At 36.8% G+C, this 21370-nt stretch overlaps 1 protein-coding gene across 6 annotated transcripts in view; it reads left to right on the top strand.

The window, feature by feature from the left end:
* wdr17 (WD repeat domain 17) overlaps window positions 1–21370 on the top strand; it is a 93514-nt gene that overhangs the window by 39224 nt on the left and 32920 nt on the right. For 5 of the 6 annotated variants that reach the window (XR_009821882.1, XR_009821883.1, XR_009821884.1 and 2 more), the window contains exons 11-23: window positions 3711–3793; window positions 3870–3956; window positions 5498–5662; window positions 6701–6816; window positions 8428–8514; window positions 11811–11960; window positions 12049–12179; window positions 15695–15820; window positions 16032–16187; window positions 18139–18221; window positions 19504–19636; window positions 20806–20894; window positions 21094–21193. Coding sequence is in view for 2 of the 6 variants with exons in the window: in XM_062027184.1 (XP_061883168.1) it covers window positions 3711–3793; window positions 3870–3956; window positions 5498–5662; window positions 6701–6816; window positions 8428–8514; window positions 11811–11960; window positions 12049–12179; window positions 15695–15820; window positions 16032–16187; window positions 18139–18221; window positions 19504–19636; window positions 20806–20894; window positions 21094–21193 (1506 nt within the window). In the remaining 4 variants the exon portion in view is untranslated. The remainder of the gene's footprint in view (window positions 1–3710; window positions 3794–3869; window positions 3957–5497; window positions 5663–6700; window positions 6817–8427; window positions 8515–11810; window positions 11961–12048; window positions 12180–15694; window positions 15821–16031; window positions 16188–18138; window positions 18222–19503; window positions 19637–20805; window positions 20895–21093; window positions 21194–21370) is intronic. The other variant, XM_062027185.1, reaches the window with a different exon arrangement.

Here is a 21370-nt window from a genome sequence, read left to right on the forward strand (position 1 = left end):
AGAATACCGGCAGTGGTAAAGGAAAGCAGAAAGTGAATGAATGTTTATAAATAAATGAATTTACATATGCATAAAAAATGTGTTTTCGTTTGTATAATTTTTTAAAAATGAATTAAGTAACGTTTATGACAAACTTTTTTCTAAAACACAATATAGAATGTGTGATACAACAGGATGATGCATACATTTATCATTTGTTTTCAAAACGCTTACAAAAAAGTGGGACCCCAAAAATTTACCGAGGGACCTCATTTTTATGACTCGATGATAGTTCTATAATCCGGTGCGACCTATGGTCCAGAAAATACGGTACATGCTTTTATTTTATTTATTTTTTAAATACATTTGGGGGAAAATTGTCACATTGTCATAATGGGGTTCCGTGTAGAATTTTGAGGACTTTTATTTATTTCATTTTGGACTAAGGCTGTAACATAACAAAATGTGGAAAAAGGGAAGCGCTGTGAATACTTTCCGGATGCTCTATATCAGGGGTGTCAAACTCATTTTAGCTCAGGGCCCCGCATGGAGGAAAGTCTGTGCACACGCTGGCCGGACTATTAAAATCATTACATTAAAACAAAAAAAAATAAAGACAACTTCAAATTATTTTCTTTGTCTTACTTTGGCCAAAAATAGAACAATTACATTCTGAAAAGATTACAATAAAAATATAGAAAAAAATATCGGCAGCGGTATTTGGGAGAGTCCAGTCCATAGTGGATCTAACATAGTAGTGTGAGAGTCCAGTCCATAGTGGATCTAACATAATAGTGAGAGTCCAGTCCATAGTGGATCTAACATAATAGTGTGAGAGTCCAGTCCATAGTGGATCTAACATAATATTGTGAAAGTCCAGTCCATAGTGGATCTAACATAATATTGTGAGAGTCCAGTCCATAGTGGATCTAACATAATAGTGAGAGTCCAGTCCATAGTGGATCTAACATAATATTGTGAGAGTCCAGTCCATAGTGGATCTAACATAATAGTGAGAGGTCCAGTCCATAGTGGATCTAACATAATAGTGAGAGTCCAGTCCACAGTGGATCTAACATAATAGTGTGAGAGTCCAGTCCATAGTGGATCTAACATAATATTGTGAAAGTCCAGTCCATAGTGGATCTAACATAATAGTGTGAGAGTCCAGTCCATAGTGGATCTAGCATAATATTGTGAAAGTCCAGTCCATAGTGGATCTAACATAATAGTGTGAGAGTCCAGTCCATAGTGGATCTAACATAATATTGTGAAAGTCCAGTCCATAGTGGATCTAACATAATAGTGAGAGTCCAGTCCATAGTGGATCTAACATAATAGTGAGAGTCCAGTCCATAGTGGATCTAACATAATAGTGTGAGAGTCCAATCCATAGTGGATCTAACATAATAGTGTGAGAGTCCAATCCATAGTGGATCTAACATAATAGTGTGAGAGTCCAGTCCATAGTGGATCTAACATAATATTGTGAAAGTCCAGTCCATAGTGGATCTAACATAATAGTGTGAGAGTCCAGTCCATAGTGGATCTAACATAATAGTGAGAGTCCAGTCCATAGTGGATCTAACATAATAGTGAGAGTCCAGTCCATAGTGGATCTAACATAATAGTGAGAGTCCAGTCCATAGTGGATCTAACATAATAGTGAGAGTCCAGTCCATAGTGGATCTAACATAATAGTGAGAGTCCAGTCCATAGTGGATCTAACATAATAGTGAGAGTCCAGTCCATAGTGGATCTAACATAATAGTGAGAGTCCAGTCCATAGTGGATCTGACATAATAGTGTGAGAGTCCAGTCCATAGTGGATCTGACATAATAGTGTGAGAGTCCAGTCCATAGTGGATCTAACATAATAGTGTGAGAGTCCAGTCCATAGTGGATCTGACATAATAGTGTGAGAGTCCAGTCCATAGTGGATCTAACATAGTAGTGTGAGAGTCCAGTCCATAGTGGATCTAACATAATAGTGAGAGTCCAGTCCATAGTGGATCTAACATAATAGTGTGAGAGTCCAGTCCATAGTGGATCTAACATAATATTGTGAAAGTCCAGTCCATAGTGGATCTAACATAATATTGTGAGAGTCCAGTCCATAGTGGATCTAACATAATAGTGAGAGGTCCAGTCCATAGTGGATCTAACATAATAGTGAGAGTCCAGTCCACAGTGGATCTAACATAATAGTGTGAGAGTCCAGTCCATAGTGGATCTAACATAATATTGTGAAAGTCCAGTCCATAGTGGATCTAACATAATAGTGTGAGAGTCCAGTCCATAGTGGATCTAGCATAATATTGTGAAAGTCCAGTCCATAGTGGATCTAACATAATAGTGTGAGAGTCCAGTCCATAGTGGATCTAACATAATATTGTGAAAGTCCAGTCCATAGTGGATCTAACATAATAGTGAGAGTCCAGTCCATAGTGGATCTAACATAATAGTGAGAGTCCAGTCCATAGTGGATCTAACATAATAGTGTGAGAGTCCAATCCATAGTGGATCTAACATAATAGTGTGAGAGTCCAATCCATAGTGGATCTAACATAATAGTGTGAGAGTCCAGTCCATAGTGGATCTAACATAATAGTGAGAGTCCAGTCCATAGTGGATCTAACATAATATTGTGAAAGTCCAGTCCATAGTGGATCTAACATAATAGTGTGAGAGTCCAGTCCATAGTGGATCTAACATAATAGTGAGAGTCCAGTCCATAGTGGATCTAACATAATAGTGAGAGTCCAGTCCATAGTGGATCTAACATAATAGTGAGAGTCCAGTCCATAGTGGATCTAACATAATAGTGAGAGTCCAGTCCATAGTGGATCTAACATAATAGTGAGAGTCCAGTCCATAGTGGATCTGACATAATAGTGTGAGAGTCCAGTCCATAGTGGATCTGACATAATAGTGTGAGAGTCCAGTCCATAGTGGATCTAACATAATAGTGAGAGTCCAGTCCATAGTGGATCTAACATAATAGTGAGAGTCCAGTCCATAGTGGATCTAACATAATAGTGAGAGTCCAGTCCATAGTGGATCTAACATAATAGTGAGAGTCCAGTCCATAGTGGATCTAACATAATAGTGAGAGTCCAGTCCATAGTGGATCTAACATAATAGTGAGAGTCCAGTCCATAGTGGATCTAACATAATAGTGAGAGTCCAGTCCATAGTGGATCTGACATAATAGTGTGAGAGTCCAGTCCATAGTGGATCTAACATAATAGTGAGAGTCCAGTCCATAGTGGATCTAACATAATAGTGAGAGTCCAGTCCATAGTGGATCTAACATAATAGTGAGAGTCCAGTCCATAGTGGATCTAACATAATAGTGAGAGTCCAGTCCATAGTGGATCTAACATAATAGTGAGAGTCCAGTCCATAGTGGGGCCATAGATAATTCATTCAGACTTCATATTGAAATAGGGATGCCTCGCGAGCCATAGTTTGGACACCCCTGCTGCCAACTATTATAAACCACATACTAATCTGTGAATTCAAGACTGAATGTTCTTTTTTTGTTATATTTTTTGTTTAACTTCTGCTCAATATGAATTTTTTTTTAAAGTAGAAAAGTTATGGTAGTGATGATATCGTGATGGTTATCATTGGGAGAAGTTGTATTTTAATATATGAAACATTTGTAATAGGCTTATCAGTTCTACCGTACGTAACCGTTTATATGGTGGTGCTGTGTCTTCTTCCAGCATGGTAAAAATGGTATATTTTGTATATCCTGGAGCCATAAAGATTCAAAGAGGATTGCAACTTGTAGTGGGGATGGATTCTGGTAAGTGTTCACTTTTAGGCTGCATCTTTTACAGATACTTGATTTTTTTTTTTTTTAATTCTGTCTCTCTTTCCAGTATCATTCGGACCATCGATGGTAAAATCCTTCATAAGTACAAACACCCGGCTGCAGTTTTTGGCTGTGACTGGAGTCAGAACAACAAGTAAGACCTCGAAAACATCAATATTGTTTTTTTTAGTATCATTGTATTGTAATTGTAATTATTATGCACATTCTGTTAAGATAAACACTACAGTCGTGGTCAAAAGTTGACATACACTTGTAAAGAACATAATGTCATGGCTGTCTTGAGTTTCCAATCATTTCTACAACTCTTATTTTTTTGTGATAGAGTGATTGGAGCACATACTTGTTGGTTACAAAAAACATTCATGAAGTTTGCTTCTTTTATGAATTTATTATGGGTCTACTGAAAATGTGAGCAAATCTGCTGGGTCAAAAGTATACATACAGCAATGTTAATATTTGCTTACATGTCCCTTGGCAAGTTTCACTGCAATAAGGCGCTTTTGGTAGCCATCCACAAGCTTCTGCTTGAATTTTTGACCACTCCTCTTGACAAAATTGGTGCAATTCAGCTAAATTTGTTGGTTTTCTGACATGGACTTGTTTCTTCATCATTGTCCACACGTTTAAGTCAGGACTTTGGGAAGGCCATTCTAAAACCTTCATTCTAGCCTGATTTAGCCATTCCTTTACCACTTTTGACGTGTGTTTGGAGTCCTGTTGGAACACCCAACCGCGCCCAAAACCCAACCTCCGGGTTTTGGGCCGGTTTGACCACAGAACTTTCCTCCAGAAGGTCTTATCGTTGTCCATGTGATGTCAGATGAAACAAAAATTGAGCTGTTTGGCCACAATACCCAGCAATATGTTTGGAGGAGAAAAGGTGAGGCCTTTAATCCCAGGAACACCAGGCCTACCGTCAAGCATGGTGGTGGTAGTATTATGCTCTGGGCCTGTTTTGCTGCCAATGGAACTGGTGCTTTACAGAGAGTAAATGGGACAATGAAAAAGGAGGATTACCTCCAATTTCTTCAGGACAACCTAAAATCATCAGCCCGGAGGTTGGGTCTTGGGCGCAGTTGGGTGTTCCAACAGGACAATGACCCCAAACACACGTCAAAAGTGGTAAAGGAATGGCTAAATCAGGCTAGAATTAAGGTTTTAGAATGACCTTCCCAAAGTCCTGACTCAAACGTGTGGACAATGCTGAACAAACAAGTCCATGTCAGAAAAACCAACACATTTAGCTGAACTGCACCAATTTTGTCAAGAGGAGTGGTCAAAAATTCAAGCAGAAGCTTGTGGATGGCTACCAAAAGCGCCTTATTGCAGTGAAACTTGCCAAGGGACATGTAAGCAGATATTAACATTGCTGTATGTATACTTTAGACCCAGCAGATTTGCTCACATTTTCAGTAGACCCATAATAAATTCATAAAAGAACCAAACTTCATGAATGTTTTTTGTGACCAACAAGTATGTGCTCCAATCACTCTATCACAAAAAAATAAGAGTTGTAGAAATGATTGGAAACTCAAGACAGCCATGACATTATGTTCTTTACAAGTGTATGTCAACTTTTGACCACGACTGTATGTACCATTTAAGACAGCTAAAATAACTCATGGTTGTTTTTATTTTTTTCAATAATTGTGGAACGCTCCGCTTTCCCTGCAGAGATATGATTGCAACTGGTTGTGAGGATAAGAACGTGCGCGTGTACTACTTGGCCACCAGTTCAGACCAGCCGCTCAAGGTCTTTGCAGGACACCTCGCTAAAGTATTTCATGTGCGCTGGTCTCCACTCAGAGAGGGGATACTCTGTTCTGGATCAGATGATGGGTGAGATAAAACACACAAACTTGTGTCTGCTTTGGATGGAAGAAAAAAAACTATTGTATGTAAATACAGTCTATTATACAGCATTATTTACATGTGAATAATATAAATACAGTCTATTATACAGTATTATTCACATGTGAATAATATAAATACAGTCTATTATACAGCATTATTTACATGTGAATAACGTAAATACAGTCTATTATACAGCATTATTCACATGTGAATAACGTAAATACTGTCTATTATACAGCATTATTCACATGTGAATAATATAAATACAGTCTATTATACAGCATTATACACATGTGAATAATATAAATACAGTCTATTATACAGCATTATTCACATGTGAATAACATAAATACAGTCTATTATACAGCATTATTCACATGTGAATAATATAAATACAGTCTATTATACAGCATTATTCACATGTGAATAACGTAAATACAGTCTATTATACAGCATTATTCACATGTGAATAACGTAAATACGGTCTATTATACAGCATTATTCACATGTGAATAATGTAAATACGGTCTATTATACAGCATTATTCACATGTGAATAATGTAAATACAGTCTATTATACAGCATTATTCACATGTGAATAATGTAAATACAGTCTATTATACAGCATTATTCACATGTGAATAATATAAATACAGTCTATTATACAGCATTATTCACATGTGAATTATATAAATACAGTCTATTATACAGCATTATCCTTTCAGCATTGTCCTTTCCATCATTGTAACTGAGCTACTGTGTTGAACAATTTCCCTTGTAGATCATTAAAGTTTGTCTAAGTCTAAGTCTAAGTCTAAGCATTATTCACATGTGAATAATGTAAATATGGTCTATTATACGGCATTATTCACATGTGAATAATATAAATACAGTCTATTTTACAGCATTATTCACATGTGAATAATATAAATACAGTCTATTATACATTCAAGTACAGTCAACATGTATCCAGGTTTTCTGTCGTGAAAACATATATGCACCTTTGTGTTTCTTTCTGGACAGGACTGTTCGTATATGGGATTACACCCAGGATGCATGCATCAATGTGCTGAGTGGTCACACATCTCCAGTTAGAGGCCTAATGTGGAACACAGAGGTCCCATATCTTCTAATTTCAGGTAAATTTCAGGTAGCTTGAGTTTTGAAGTATTTGTGAACCAAGTTCCTACAAGTGCCCCAATTTAAGAGTGTTTTGAGATACAAGCGGTCTCTTGGCTAATTGTGCTTTGAGTTGCGAGCAAAACATTTAGTGACGAGCCTCCCCAACGTTAGTGGGCGTCGGGACTGTTATGATACACCCCGAAAGATTTCACTAAAGTTTAGTGAAATACAGCATTATTCACATGTGAATATTGTAAATACAGTCTATTATACAGCATTATTCACATGTGAATAATGTAAATATAGTCTATTATACAGCATTATTCACATGTGAATAATGTAAATACAGTCTATTATACAGCATTATTCACATGTGAATAATATAAATACAGTTCATTATACAGCATTATTCACATGTGAATAATATAAATGCAGTCTATTATACAGCATTATTCACATGTGAATAATGTAAATACAGTCTATTATTCAGCATTATTCACATGTGAATAATGTAAATACAGTCTATTATACAGCATTATTCACATGTGAATAATGTAAATACAGTCTATTATACAGCATTATTCACATATGAATAATGTAAATACAGTCTATTATACAGCATAATTCACATGTGAATAATATAAATACAGTCTATTATTCAGCATTATTCACATGTGAATAATGTAAATATAGTCTATTATACAGCATTATTCACATGTGAATAATGTAAATACAGTCTATTATACAGCATTATTCACATGTGAATAATGTAAATACAGTCTATTATACAGCATTATTCACATGTGAATAATGTAAATACAGTCTATTATACAGCATAATTCACATGTGAATAATATAAATACAGTCTATTATTCAGCATTATTCACATGTGAATAATGTAAATATAGTCTATTATACAGCATTATTCACATGTGAATAATATAAATACAGTCTATTATACAGCATTATTCACATGTGAATAATATGAATACAGTCTATTATACAGCATTATTCACATGTGAATAATATAAATACAGTTTATTATACAGTATTATTCACATGTGAATAATATAAATACAGTTTATTATACAGTATTATTCACATGTGAATAATATAAATACAGTTTATTATACAGTTACTGTCAGTAACTACAGTTCGTCGCTACATCTGTATGTGCAAGTTAAAACTCTACTATGCAAAGCGAAAGCCATTTATCAACAACACCCAGAAACGCTGCCGGCCGGCTTCGCTGGGCAAAGTGCGGAAAAGTGGAAAAGTGTTCTGTGGTCTGACGAGTCCATATTTCAAATTGTTTTTGGAAACTGTGGACGTCGTGTCCTCCGGACCAAAGAGGAAAAGAAGCATCCGCATTGTTATAGGCACTAAGTTAAAAAGCCAGTAGGGGTGTCGAACTCACGGCCCGCGGGCCAAACAGCTCAATTTTTGTTTCATCTGACATCACATGGACAAAGATAAAACCTTCTGGAGGAAAGTTCTGTATGTGCGTGTGTGTCAGATCTAATAATGTATACTCTACTCTGTGATGGTCTGTGTTTACTCATGCGTTATATTCCTGATTCAGACTTTTAACTAAGTGGTCCACTATTTGATGGTCTTTATTTTTCTAGGTTCTTGGGATTATACAATCAGAGTTTGGGACACAAGAGACGGGACTTGCTTGGACACGGTCTATGACCATGGTGCCGATGTCTATGGTAAGGCAGTATGACTGACTGAAATTTGATGTATATTACATCAGCATACTTCGAAGTCAGGGGTACTCAAGCTTTTTTTGCACTAGGGACCAGTCTCATTCAGGCAATATTTTACTGGACCGGATAAATACAGCAAAATTAAGTGCATTGAAAAATACAACTCACCATCAATGTTGGTCATCTTACCTTAAAAAGTAATTAAATACAGTTACAAATTAATTCTCCCAAAAAGTAAGTAATTGAGGAATTGAGTTAGTAACTCAGTTACCTCATTGTAAGAGTAATAAGTTACTCAGCAAAGTAACCGTGACGTCATTTTTAATTTAGTTATTTTATATGCTATTACGTTCGATAACATATTTAATGTCAAATATGTTTGTGTTAACTGATTGAAGAATAAAAACAACATATACAGTATTTTAGAACACTTGGCATTTAACTGAACTCAATAAATTGCAGTGCTGAATGGCGCTCATTGTATTTTTGAAATTTCCTCAGAATTTTCAACAAAATTTAAGTGTTTTGTCCAGAGGATTTTTTTTTGTGATTTTGTACATTTTCAGAATGGGCTTGTTTCTATTTTTGGCCAAAGTAAAACAAAAGAAAACAACCTGGAGTTGTGTTTATTTTTACGTTATCATGCCATGATTTTACGATTCCGGCCCACTTGGGAATCTCAGTTCTATTGGCATCAAAACAGGCCCAGAGTATAATACTACCACCACCATGCTTGACGGTAGGTGTGGTGTTCCTGGGATTAAAGGCCTCACCTTTTCTCCTCCAAACATATTGCTGGGTATTGTGGCCAAACAGCAACATTTTTTTTCATTTGACCACAGAACTTTCCTCCAGAAGGTCTTATCTTTGTCCATGTGATGTCAAATGAAACAAAAATTGAGCTGTTTGGCCACAATACCCAGCAATATGTTTGGAGGACCTTTAATCCCAGGAACACCAATTCCTACCGTCAAGCATGGTGGTGGTAGTATTATGCTCTGGGCCTGTTTTGCTGCCAATGGAACTGGTGCTTTACAGAGAGTAAATGGGACAATGAAAAAGGAGGATTACCTCCAAATTCTTCAAGACAACCTAAAATCATCAGCCCGGAGGTTGGGTCTTGGGCGCAGTTGGGTATTCCAACAGGACAATGACTCCAAACTGTCACGATCTGTGGTCTGGATCATGTTTTTGTTACTTTCTGTTATGTTTAACAGTTAGTTCCTGTTTTTGTGCACCCTTGTTTGTTTTAGTTTCCAGGGCGACTTATGATTTTCACCTGCCTCTTGCGTTCGGGACACACCCGTTTCTAATCAGCAGACCGTTATTTAAGCCTGTCTTTGCCAGTTAGTCGTCCTGGCGTCATTGCTTGTTTTCATGCGTTGCCATAGTTCATGCTGCTCGTTTCATGCCACAGATTCATGCTCGATTCATGCGATGCCACAGTTTATGTTGCTCCTTTTCATAGTTAAGGCTATTTGTTTCATGTCACAGTTTAGTGCGGGTTTCATGTCTTTAGTTTCATGTTTCATTGTCCTAAGTTTTTGCCTTAGCTTCCGGCGTGCGATAGACACGCTTGCCTTCGGATTGTTTTTCTGGTTTTTTTTGTACTTTGTTGAGTTTTATAGAATAATTAAAAATGTTCCTACCTTAAAGCCTTGTCCGGAATAGTCCGATTGCATCCCGGGAGAACAAATCTCGCAGTAAACTGCGAAAAAAAAACCCGGCTTGACACAAACACACGTCAAAAGTGGTAAAGGAATGGCTAAATCAGTCTAGAACAGGGGTCGGCAACCTTTACCACTCAAAGAGCCATTTTGGCAAGTTTCACAAATTAAAGAAAGTAATGGGAGCCACAAAAAAATATTTTAAATTTAAAATGAAAAACACTGCATACAAAGCTTAAATGCTTTGTGCTATGTTAACCAGGGGTCTCCGACACACGCACCGGCACGCACTTTAATGTGGAAATTTGATGTTAGTGCAGCCCGCGAGTTTTGAATGAATGGCGCTTGATAGCGTCATACTTGCCAACCTTCTCATTTTTCCCGGGAGACTCCCGAATATCAGAGCGTGATGACACTGCATTTGGCGCCCTCTACAGTCTGCCCTAACAGTGTACCTGCTCGACCACACCTAGAATGCAATTTCAGCTTGCTCACGAAAGTGACAGCAAGGCGTACTAACTCAGCAGCCACACATCTTACACTGACGGTACCAATACCCAGAATCCCATGCAGCCCTAACTCTTCCGCTCAACCAACGCACGGAGAGGGGGGGGGGGGTTGATGTGTGGGGGGATTTGGTGGTAGCGGGGGTGTATAATGTAGACCGGAAGAGTTAGGGCTGCATGGGATTCTGGGTAATGGTTGTGTTGTGTTTATGTTGTGTTACGGTGGGATGTTCTCCAGAAATGTGTTTTTCATTCTTTTTTGGTGTGGGTTCACAGTGTGGCGCATATTTGTAACGTAACAATGTTAAAGTTGTTTGATACGGCTACCGTCAGTGTAAGCTGTGTGGCTGATGACTAAGTATGCTTTGCTGTCTCCTGTGTGTGCAAGTAATAACAACATGCAACATGTGGCTTGACTGGCACGCTGTATGTAAATGCTATAGAGGACAATTACTGCAGTGCAGTTAGGGCACGCCCTTTATTTAGTAATTATAGTGTAAATAGGATTATTTTTTCCCTGGGAGTGATCTATGAGAGACACTGAGATCCATAAGTCTCCTGGGAAAATCGGGGGGGTCGGCATGTATGTAGCTGAGCCGCATCAGAGTGGTCAAGGAGCCGCATGCGGCTCCGGAGCCGCGGGTTGCCGACCCCTGGTCTAGAATTAAGGTTTTAGAATAACCTTCTTGTGGATGGCTACCAAAAGTGCCTTATATATTTGTGATTTGTACATTTTCAGAGCAAACAAGCTGGAGTTGTCTTTATTTTTACGTTATAATGCCATGATTTTACCATTCCGGCCCACTTGGGAATCTGAGTTATTGTGCAGAAATAATGGGGAAATGACTTCAAAAGTACACTTCACTCGCCAATGGGGTTGCAAAAATTGTCAGTTAGAATGATAGAGAACATACAAACTCTTTATTTATTGAATGAAACATTGAAATTCAATGACTTGGTGCTTTTGTGAACAGCTAAAACAAAGAAAACTAACCTGACGTTGTCTTTATTTTTAGGTTATCATGCCATGATTTTACCATTCTGGCCCACTTGGGAATAGATTCCCCTTTGATCTCTGTAATTTGATTACCGTATCAAACTTTGTGTGTTGTGTGTGAGTGTGTAGGGTTAACATGCCATCAGAGTCGCCCATTCACCATGGCCAGTTGTAGCAGAGATAGTACAGTACGACTCTGGTCTTTGACGCCGCTCATCTCTCCTCTGCTGGTAAACATCCTCACCAACCAACCCTGGGAAAAGATCATAGGAAACACTGGTATGGTCAACTCATTTTCAGATCAATTCAATTTCACTGTCTGAAGTTTGAATAGCAATGGACCCAGGCTGACTATGTGTCTCTGCAGATACCGCTATGGTTCCTGGCTCTCCACCACTCCTCTGTGGTAAAGTCTCAAGAGACATAAAACAGGAGCTGGAGAAACTGAACTGTGACGCCACCACCAAGAAGCTGCGATGGTTCTCAGAATGCTTTTCGGTAACTATTTCGTTAATACTGTACGGATGTTTTTGATTGATGTGGTTTTACAATTAGGGCCTGATATACCCTGTGTTCCGGTCTATGGAGTGCACCGGTATATAAGGCGCACCTTAACCATATATATATATATATATATTTATATATACAGTCGCAATCAAAAGTTGTAAAGAACATAATGTCATGGGTTTCCAATCATTTCTACAACTCTTATTTTTTTGTGATAGAGCGATTGGAGCACATACTTGTTGGTCACAAAAAAACATTCATGAAGTTTGCTTCTTTTATGAATTTATTATGGGTCTACTGAAAATGTGAGCAAATGTGCTGGGTCAAAAGTATACATACAGCAATGTTAATATTTTCCTCTTTGTTCCGGAGGACACGACGTCCACAGTTTCCAAAAACAATTCTGAAATGTGGACTCGTCAGACCACAGAACACTTTTACACTTTGCATCAGTCCATCTTAGATGAGTTCGGGATCAGCGAAGCTGGCAGGGTTTCTGGGTGTTGTTGATAAATGGCTTTCACTTTGCATGGTAGAGTTTTAACTTGCACTTACAGATGTAGCGACAAACCGTAGTTACTGACAGTGGTTTTCTGAAGTGTTCCTGAGCCCATGTGGTGATATCCTTTACTCACTGATATCGCTTTTTGAGGGATCGAAGGTCACGGGCATTCAATGTTACGTGCAGTGATTTCTCCAGATTCTCTGAACCCTTTGATGATATTACGGACTGTAGATGGTGAAATTTCTAAATTCCTTGCAATAGCTCGTTGAAAAATGTTGTTGTTCTATTGGACAATTTGCTCAGGCATTTGTTGACAGAGTGGTGACCCTCACCCCATCCTTGTTTGTGAATGACTGAGCATTTCATGGAATCTACTTTTATACCCAATCATGGCACCCACCTGTTCCCAATTTGCCTGTTCACCTGTGTTCCAAATAAGTGTTTGATGAGCATTCCTCAACTTTCTCAGTCTTTTTTGCCACTTGTGCCAGCTTTTTTGAAACATGTTGCAGGCATCAAATTCCAAATGAGCTAATATTTGTAAAAAATAACAAAGTTAAATATCTTGTCTATTCAATTAGATATAAGTTGAAAAGGATTTGCAAATCATTGTATTTTGTTTTTATTTACGATTTACCCAACTTCACTGGTTTTGGGTTTTGTAGAAGCGCTGCTCCACCGTTACCTAGACAACTATTTAGCATACCAAAGGTGCTCTCTGGGAGACACCATTTGTGCACAACGTTGCCAGTTTGCATATGTTTTGCACATTAACGTGCACATGTCTCTTATGGGCACATCAATCAGTCTGAGGAATAAAAGTTGGCGCTTTTTTTTTAATATGAACTGTTACCCAGCATCACCTCTGTGTGTCGCTAAAGTATCCACAGCTTGTAGAAATGCTTGTTACATGAGGCCCCTGATCCACTAAGCATGTGCAGGTATAAGTAGCAGACATACAGTACGCCACTGCCCCCTACAGCCCAACTCTTGAGTCACAGCTCAGGAGTATACAGTTGTGCTTTTTGAAGCAGGGAATTAAAACAAAAAAAATTCCTAATTTTTTAGTACTGAATTATTTTACAACAAATTTTTATAGACTGAATTTTTATACAATGAATTTTTAAAACAGCACATTTTTAGACACTATTTTTGAAGCAGGGAATTAAAACAAAACAAAAAAATCCAAATTTTTTAGTACTGAATTATTTTACAACAAATTTTTATAGACTGAATTTTTATTCACTGAATTTTTATTCACAGAATTTTCATACACTGAATTTTTAAAACAGCACATTTTTAGACACTATTTTTGAAGCAGGGAATTAAAACAGAAAAAAAATTCCAAATTTTTTAGTACTGAATTATTTTACAACAAGTTTTTATAGACTGAATTTTTATTCACTGAATTTTTATAAACTGAACTTTTAAAACAGCAAATTTTTAGACACAATTTTTGAAGCAGGGAATTAAAACAAAACAAAAAAATCCAAATTTTTTAGTACTGAATTATTTTACAACAAATTTTTGTAGACTGAATTTTTAAAACAGCACATTTTTAGACACTATTTTTGAAGCAGGGAATTAAAACAAAACAAAAAAAATCCAAATTTTTTAGTACTGAATTATTTTACAACAAATTTTTATAGACTGAATTTTTATTCACTGAATTTTTATTCACTGAATTTTTATACACTGAATTATTAAAACAGCACATTTTTCGACACTATTTTTGAAGCAGGAAATTAAAACAGAAAAACATTTCCAAATTTTTTAGTACTAAATTATTTTACAACAAATTTTTATAGACTGAATTTTTATTCACTGAATTTTTATAAACTGAACTTTTAAAACAGCAAATTTTTAGACACTATTTTTGAAGCAGGGAATTAAAACAAAAAAAAAATAATCTACATTTTTTAGTACTGAATTATTTTACAACAAATTTTTATAGACTGAATTTTTATTCACTGAATTTTTATTCACAGAATTTTTATACACTGAATTTTTAAAACAGCACATTTTTAGACACTATTTTTGAAGCAGGGAATTAAAACAGAAAAAAAATTCCAAATTTTTTAGTACTGAATTATTTTACAACAAATTTTTATAGACTGAATTTTTATTCACTGAATTTTTATAAACTGAACTTTTAAAACAGCAAATTTTTAGACACTATTTTTGAAGCAGGGAATTAAAACAAAACAAAAAAAATCTAAATTTTTTAGTACTGAATTATTTTACAACAAATTTTTATAGACTGAATTTTTAAAACAGCACATTTTTAGACAATATTTTTGAAGCAGGGAATTAAAACAAAACAAAAACAAAATCCAAATTTTTTAGTACTGAATTATTTTACAACAAATTTTTGTAGACTGAATTTTTAAAACAGCACATTTTTATTCACAGAATTTTTATACACTGAATTTTTGAAACAGCACATTTTTAGACACTATTTTTGAAGCAGGGAATTAAAACAAACAAAAAAATTCCAAATTTTTTAGTACTGAATTATTTTACAACAAATTTTTATACACTGAATTTTTATACACTGAATTTTTAAAACAGCACATTTTTAGACACTATTTTTGAAGCAGGGAATTAAAACAAAACCAAAAATTCCAAATTTTTTAGTACTGAATTATTTTACAACAAATTTTTATAGAATGAATTTTTATTCACTCATTTTTTTTTTTGTACATAGATTTTTAAAACAGCACATTTTTGGACACAATTTTTTTATGATCTGAATGTTTGAACACACATTTTGCTCACAAATTCAATTGAATTGTCAGCATAATTTCATGTAAATTCAGTTGACAAAATTGAAACGCAAAAATTTCACGTAAAATAATTTTTTTTTGTAATAAAGAAAACAATTTGCCTCTATATTTAAATGTAATTTCACTTCATGTTGCAACACATAAACCATATCTTCAACCTCATCTTTTTTTTTCTAGTCTGGAATATGCCTTAATGCATGTGTTTGTTCCACTAGCCACCAGGGGGCAGCAGCAACCTGTGGGACTTGGTGTCGGTCATTAATGGGCAGGATGACTCGCTGCTACCAGGCAGCTACAGCAGGGGTGTGATGCACATGAAGCACCTGCTGAAGTTTAAAACAGTAAGAGTCTCCAATTCACACATCCTTTCTGCCATCACCCTGTCAAAATAAAGGTCCGTGTTATCACTATAAGAAAATGTGATAAATGCCTTGCATGAGCAAAAGTATTGTGTGATGTAAATATGTATGCAAAGCAGTTTTCATCCCGCCTAAGTAACATTTCCACATTCCCAAATTATAGTACGTTGAACCTTTTCATGTTCTCTTACAGTCCGAGGCTCAGGAACTGACAATCGTCAAGATGTCGAAATTTGGCGGTGGGATCGGCGCTCCCAGTAAAGAAGAGCGCCTCAAAGAAGCAGCAGATATCCACCTGAGGCTGGGACAGATTCAACGATACTGTGAATTGATGGTGGAGCTTGGACAGGTGTGTGTGTTGTTATTTATTTCTCTAATCATGTGCTATAGAATGCACTGGTACCTCAACTAAGCTATGTCGGTTTTATGACTGAGCTTGTAACTCGAAACACTTAATATCTCAAATCAACCACGCCCATTGAATTGAATTAAAAATCAATTTAATCCGTGCTTGCCCCTCCAAAATAACATTTCACAATTTTAACATGTGAAATACCTCTTAAAAAAAAACTTTGGGATGAGAAATATGGTTTGAAAAATACTTGCCAGTACAAAAACCCAAAACCAGTGAAGTTGTCACGTTGTGTAAATGGTAAATAAAAAGAGAATACAATGATTTGCAAATCCTTTTCAACTTATATTCAATTGAATAGACTGCAAAGACAAGATATTTAACGTTCGAACTGGAAAACCTTGTTATTTTTTGCAAATATTAGCTCATTTGGACTTTGATGCCTGCAACATGTTTCAAAAAAGCTGGCACAAGTGGCAAAAAAGACTGAGAAAGTTGAGGAATGCTCATCAAACACTTATATGGAACATCCCACGGGTGAGCAGGCTAATTGGGAACAGGTGGGTGCCATGATTGGGTATAAAAGTAGATTCCGTGAAATGCTCAGTCATTCACAAACAAGGTTGGGGCGAGGGTCACCACTTTGTCAACAAATACGTGAGCAAATTGTTTAAGAACATTTCTCAACCAGCTATTGCAAGGAATTTAGGGATTTCACCATCTACGGTCCGCAATATCATCAAAAGGTTCACAGAATCTAGAGAAATCACTGCCTGAAGTGACGATATTACGGACCTTCGATCCCTCAGGCGGTACTGCATCAAAAAGCGACATCAGTGTGTAAAGGATATCACCACATGGGCTCAGGAACACTTCAGAAAACCACAGTCAGTAACTACAGTTCGCCGCTACATCTGTAAGTGCAAGTTAAAACTCTACCATGCAAAGCGAAAGCCGTTTATTAACAACACCCGGAAACGCCGCCGGCTTCGCTGGGCCCGAGCTCATCTAAGATGGACTGATGCAAAGTGGAAAAGTGTTCTGTGGTCTGACGAGTCCACATTTCAAATTGTTTTTGGAAACTGGACGTCGTGTCGTCCGGAACAGAGGAAAAGAACCATCCGGATTGTTATAGGCGCAAAGTGTAAAAGCCAGCATCTGTGATGGTATGGGGGTGTATTAGTGCCCAAGACATGGGTAACTTACACATCTGTGAAGGCACCATTAATGCTGAAAGGTACATACAGGATTTGGAGCAACATACGTTGCCACCCAAGCAACATTACCATGGACGCCCCTGCTTATTTCAGCAAGACAATGCCAAGTCACGTGTTACAACAGCGTGGCTTCGTAGTAAAAGAGTGCGGGTACTAGACTGGCCTGCCTGTAGTCCAGACCTGTCTCCCATTGAAAATGTGTGGCACATTATGAAGCCTAAAATACCACAACGGAGACCCCCGGACTGTTGAACAACTTAAGCTGTACATCAAGCAAGAATGGGAAAGAATTCAACTTCAAAAATAGGTCTCCTCAGTTCCTAAACGTTTACGGAGTGTTGTTAAAAGGAAAGTGCAGTAACACAGTGGTAAAAAAGTTTTTGCAATGTGTTGCTGCCATTAAATTCTAAGTTAATGATTATTTGCACAAAAAATGTCTCAGTTTGAACATTAAATATATTGTCTTTGCAGTCTATTCAATTGAATATAAGTTGAAAAGGATTTCCAAATCATTGTATTCTGTTTTTATTCACCATTTACACAACGCGCCAACTTCACTGGTTTTGGGCTTTGTAAGTTGAGGCATCATTGTATGCACTTGATGAGTAGAGCAACGACTTTAAACACGTGCCTGTGAGCCAACAGGACATACCCATGATGGAAATGCATTGTTAGTTGTTATATGTATCATGAAGAATGGAATGGCTTGGTTAATGACTGTTAAAGTGCAGTATTTGTCTCTTGGGCAGTGGGAGAAGGCATTAGCTGTAGCACCAGGAGTATCCATGAAGTACTGGAAAAAACTGATGCAGAGGTACGTTTTATTTACACTTTTATTTACGGTTTAATGTCACATTGAAGAATAAGAGTAAAGCAGGAGTGTCAAATGTGTTGTCATTGTGGCTGCTAATAACGATGAATATAAATAAATATAAATGTATAAGCGCTTCATGATATGATTACACAATTGCCTGTGCATTTGATTATTTTAACAGCTTGACAAGGTGACAAGCAGATACACTATATTGCCAAAAGTATTTGGCCACCTGCCTTGACTCACATATGAACCTGAAGTGCCATCCCATTCCTAACCCATAGGGTTCAATATGATGTGGGTCCACCTTTTGCAGCTATTACAGCTTCAACTCTTCTGGGAAGGCTGTCCACAAGGTTGCGGAGTGTGTTTATAGGAATGTTCCACCGTTCTTCCAAAGGCCTGGCTCTCAGTCTCCGTTTTAATTTATCCCAAATGTGTTCTATCGGGTTCAGGTCAGGACTCTGTGCAGGCCAGTCAAGTTCATCCACACCAGACTCTGTCATCCATGTCTTTATGGACCTTGCTTTGTGCACTGGTGCACAGTCATGTTGGAAGAGGAAGGGGCCCGCACCAAACTGTTCCCACAAGGTTGGGAGCATGGAATTGTCCGAAATGTTTTGGTATCCTGGAACATTCAAAGTTCCTTTCACTGGAACTGGAACTCTTCCAACATGACTGTAGGCGCGCTGGTCACACTCTCCCTCCACAATGTATAATCTGCAAATATTATATTGATCAATCACACAAAACAAGTGAAAACACACATACATATATATATATATATATATATATATATATATATATATATATATATATATATATATATATATCTTAATTAGTTTATCCAAAAAAATAGTGCTCGATACCGTGGTAGAGTGTAATATGTATGTGTGGGAAAAATCATAAGACTATTTCATCTCTACAGGCCTGTTTCATGAGGGGTTTCCCTCAATCATCAGGAGATCTCCTGATGATTAAGGGAAACCCCTCATGAAACATATATATATATATATATATATATATATATATATATATATATATATATATATATATATATATATATATATATATATATATATATATATATAGCACAGACCAGTAGACTTATTCATTTTGTTATTATTATTATTATTTTATTTTTCAGAATAGCAAGCAAAGCTCTGTTTGTTCCGGCTGTTTGTCACTGAATATTTGTTATGCATTTTAATTCATGTGTATTGCTCAAAAACCTGTCGGCGGTACTGAGAACATAAAGGTGTGTGTTATGCTTTTAATGCAGGAGAGCTGACCAGCTGATGGCAGAGGATAACGATGATGCAATCCCATACTGCATTGCCACAGCAGATATAAAGAAACTTGTGACCTTCTTCACTGGCAGAGGACAACTGGTTGAAGCTTTACTCATTGCACAGGTACAGTATTTTTTTTTCCCCCAAGATAGAGAGGATTAGTAAAGAGCTTGTCGGTGAAGGGAAAAACTATGGTAGTAGAATTGTCTCACATCAACTTATATATATATCAATATAATATTAATACTTATGCATATATTAATAAATACACAAATACAAATGTGATATACAAATAAATAAATAATTTGTATAAATTAATGCTTTTAAAATATATACAAATAAAATGTATAAATATAAAAATGTGACATACAAATAAATCAAGAATTTGTATAAATAAACATGTATTTGTAAATATATTTTTGAGATTTGAATATAAATATGCTTGATTTTGTATTTGTATTGAATTTGCATATGTGGATCGCTTTTTTGCTTTTGTGTCGATGAGACATTCCTCCCACAAACCAGATGCCCAAATAAATGTGACCTACAAACTCCCCTGAACAACCAGCAGAGGGCACTGCAGCCAGAGGTTGGGTCTTGGGCGCAGTTGGGTGTTCCAACAGGACAATGACCCCAAACACACATCAAAAGTGGTAAAGGAATGGCTAAATCCGGCTAGAATTAAAGTTTTAGAATGTCCTTCCCAAAGTCCTGACTTAAACGTGTGGACAATGCTGAAGAAACAAGTCCATGTCAGAAAACCAACACATTTAGCTGAACTGCACCAATTTTGTCAAGAGGAGTGGTCAAAAATTCAACCAGAACATTGCTGTATGTATACTTTTGACCCAGCACCTTTGCTCACATTTTCAGTAGACCCGTAATAAATTCATAAAAGAACCAAACTTCAGGAATATTTTTTGTGACCAACAAGTATGTGCTCCAATCACTCTATCACAAAAAAATAACAGATATAGAAATTATTGGAAACTCAAGACAGCCATGACATGATGTTCGTAAACTTTTGACCATGACTGTATATCCAAAAGTTCACAAAAAAACACCAAAAATCAGCACAGAAGTCCAATAAGTGCCACCCCTTGTAGCGCAGTCCGATTCAAAAGGCAAAAATACAAGACTATAAATCGTGGCCTACTATATGTTTTAGAATTGAAATGTATGTATTTACCTAAACGTGTGTGCTATCTTCTTAGTTGAGGCACGCACGGTACACGTTGAACTAAAAGAACTGTATTTCGGGAATAACTCTTCTGAACATTTTTTTATTGTAGGGAGCATGCGAGGGAAACATCCGTCCACCTCAAACCTCCTCGATCAACCATACGATTAACGATGTGGACAACAAACAACAATACCAAAGGTAAAGCACAAACCATTAAAGCTACAATCTGGAACTGGGTCAAGTCTGTGAACGTGGAGTGAACGTGTTGCGACATAAAAAGCACTTGTTCTACTGTGATAGCTGTTAAAAGTGTTTGGAATACTAATGGTATGTAAACATTTAATATTTGATACAAATGTGGTTTATCGAGATAAACAAAGATATGTTTTTACCCCAGTCTCCTCCATAAGGTATGCGAACAGCTGGCTGAATGGTATTTCCAAGATGGTTGCGCTGTCCTGGCTGCATGCTGCCACCTGGCGGTGGATAACGTGAAGGTACGTGCAAGTGTGCATTTTTGGGTTGTATCACAATCCAAACTGTAACCAAATCAAAATAAGAAATAGCTCAGTGAACGACCGTAGTTACTAAAACGACTGAACATGAACATTTCATTTGCTGCCCTGGTCTATGCTCCATGACTCCAAATAAATCTTATTAGGGCATACGTATCA

The sequence above is a fragment of the Entelurus aequoreus genome, linkage group LG18, assembly GCF_033978785.1.
Source record: "Entelurus aequoreus isolate RoL-2023_Sb linkage group LG18, RoL_Eaeq_v1.1, whole genome shotgun sequence".
Classification (NCBI taxonomy): Eukaryota; Metazoa; Chordata; class Actinopteri; order Syngnathiformes; family Syngnathidae; genus Entelurus; species Entelurus aequoreus.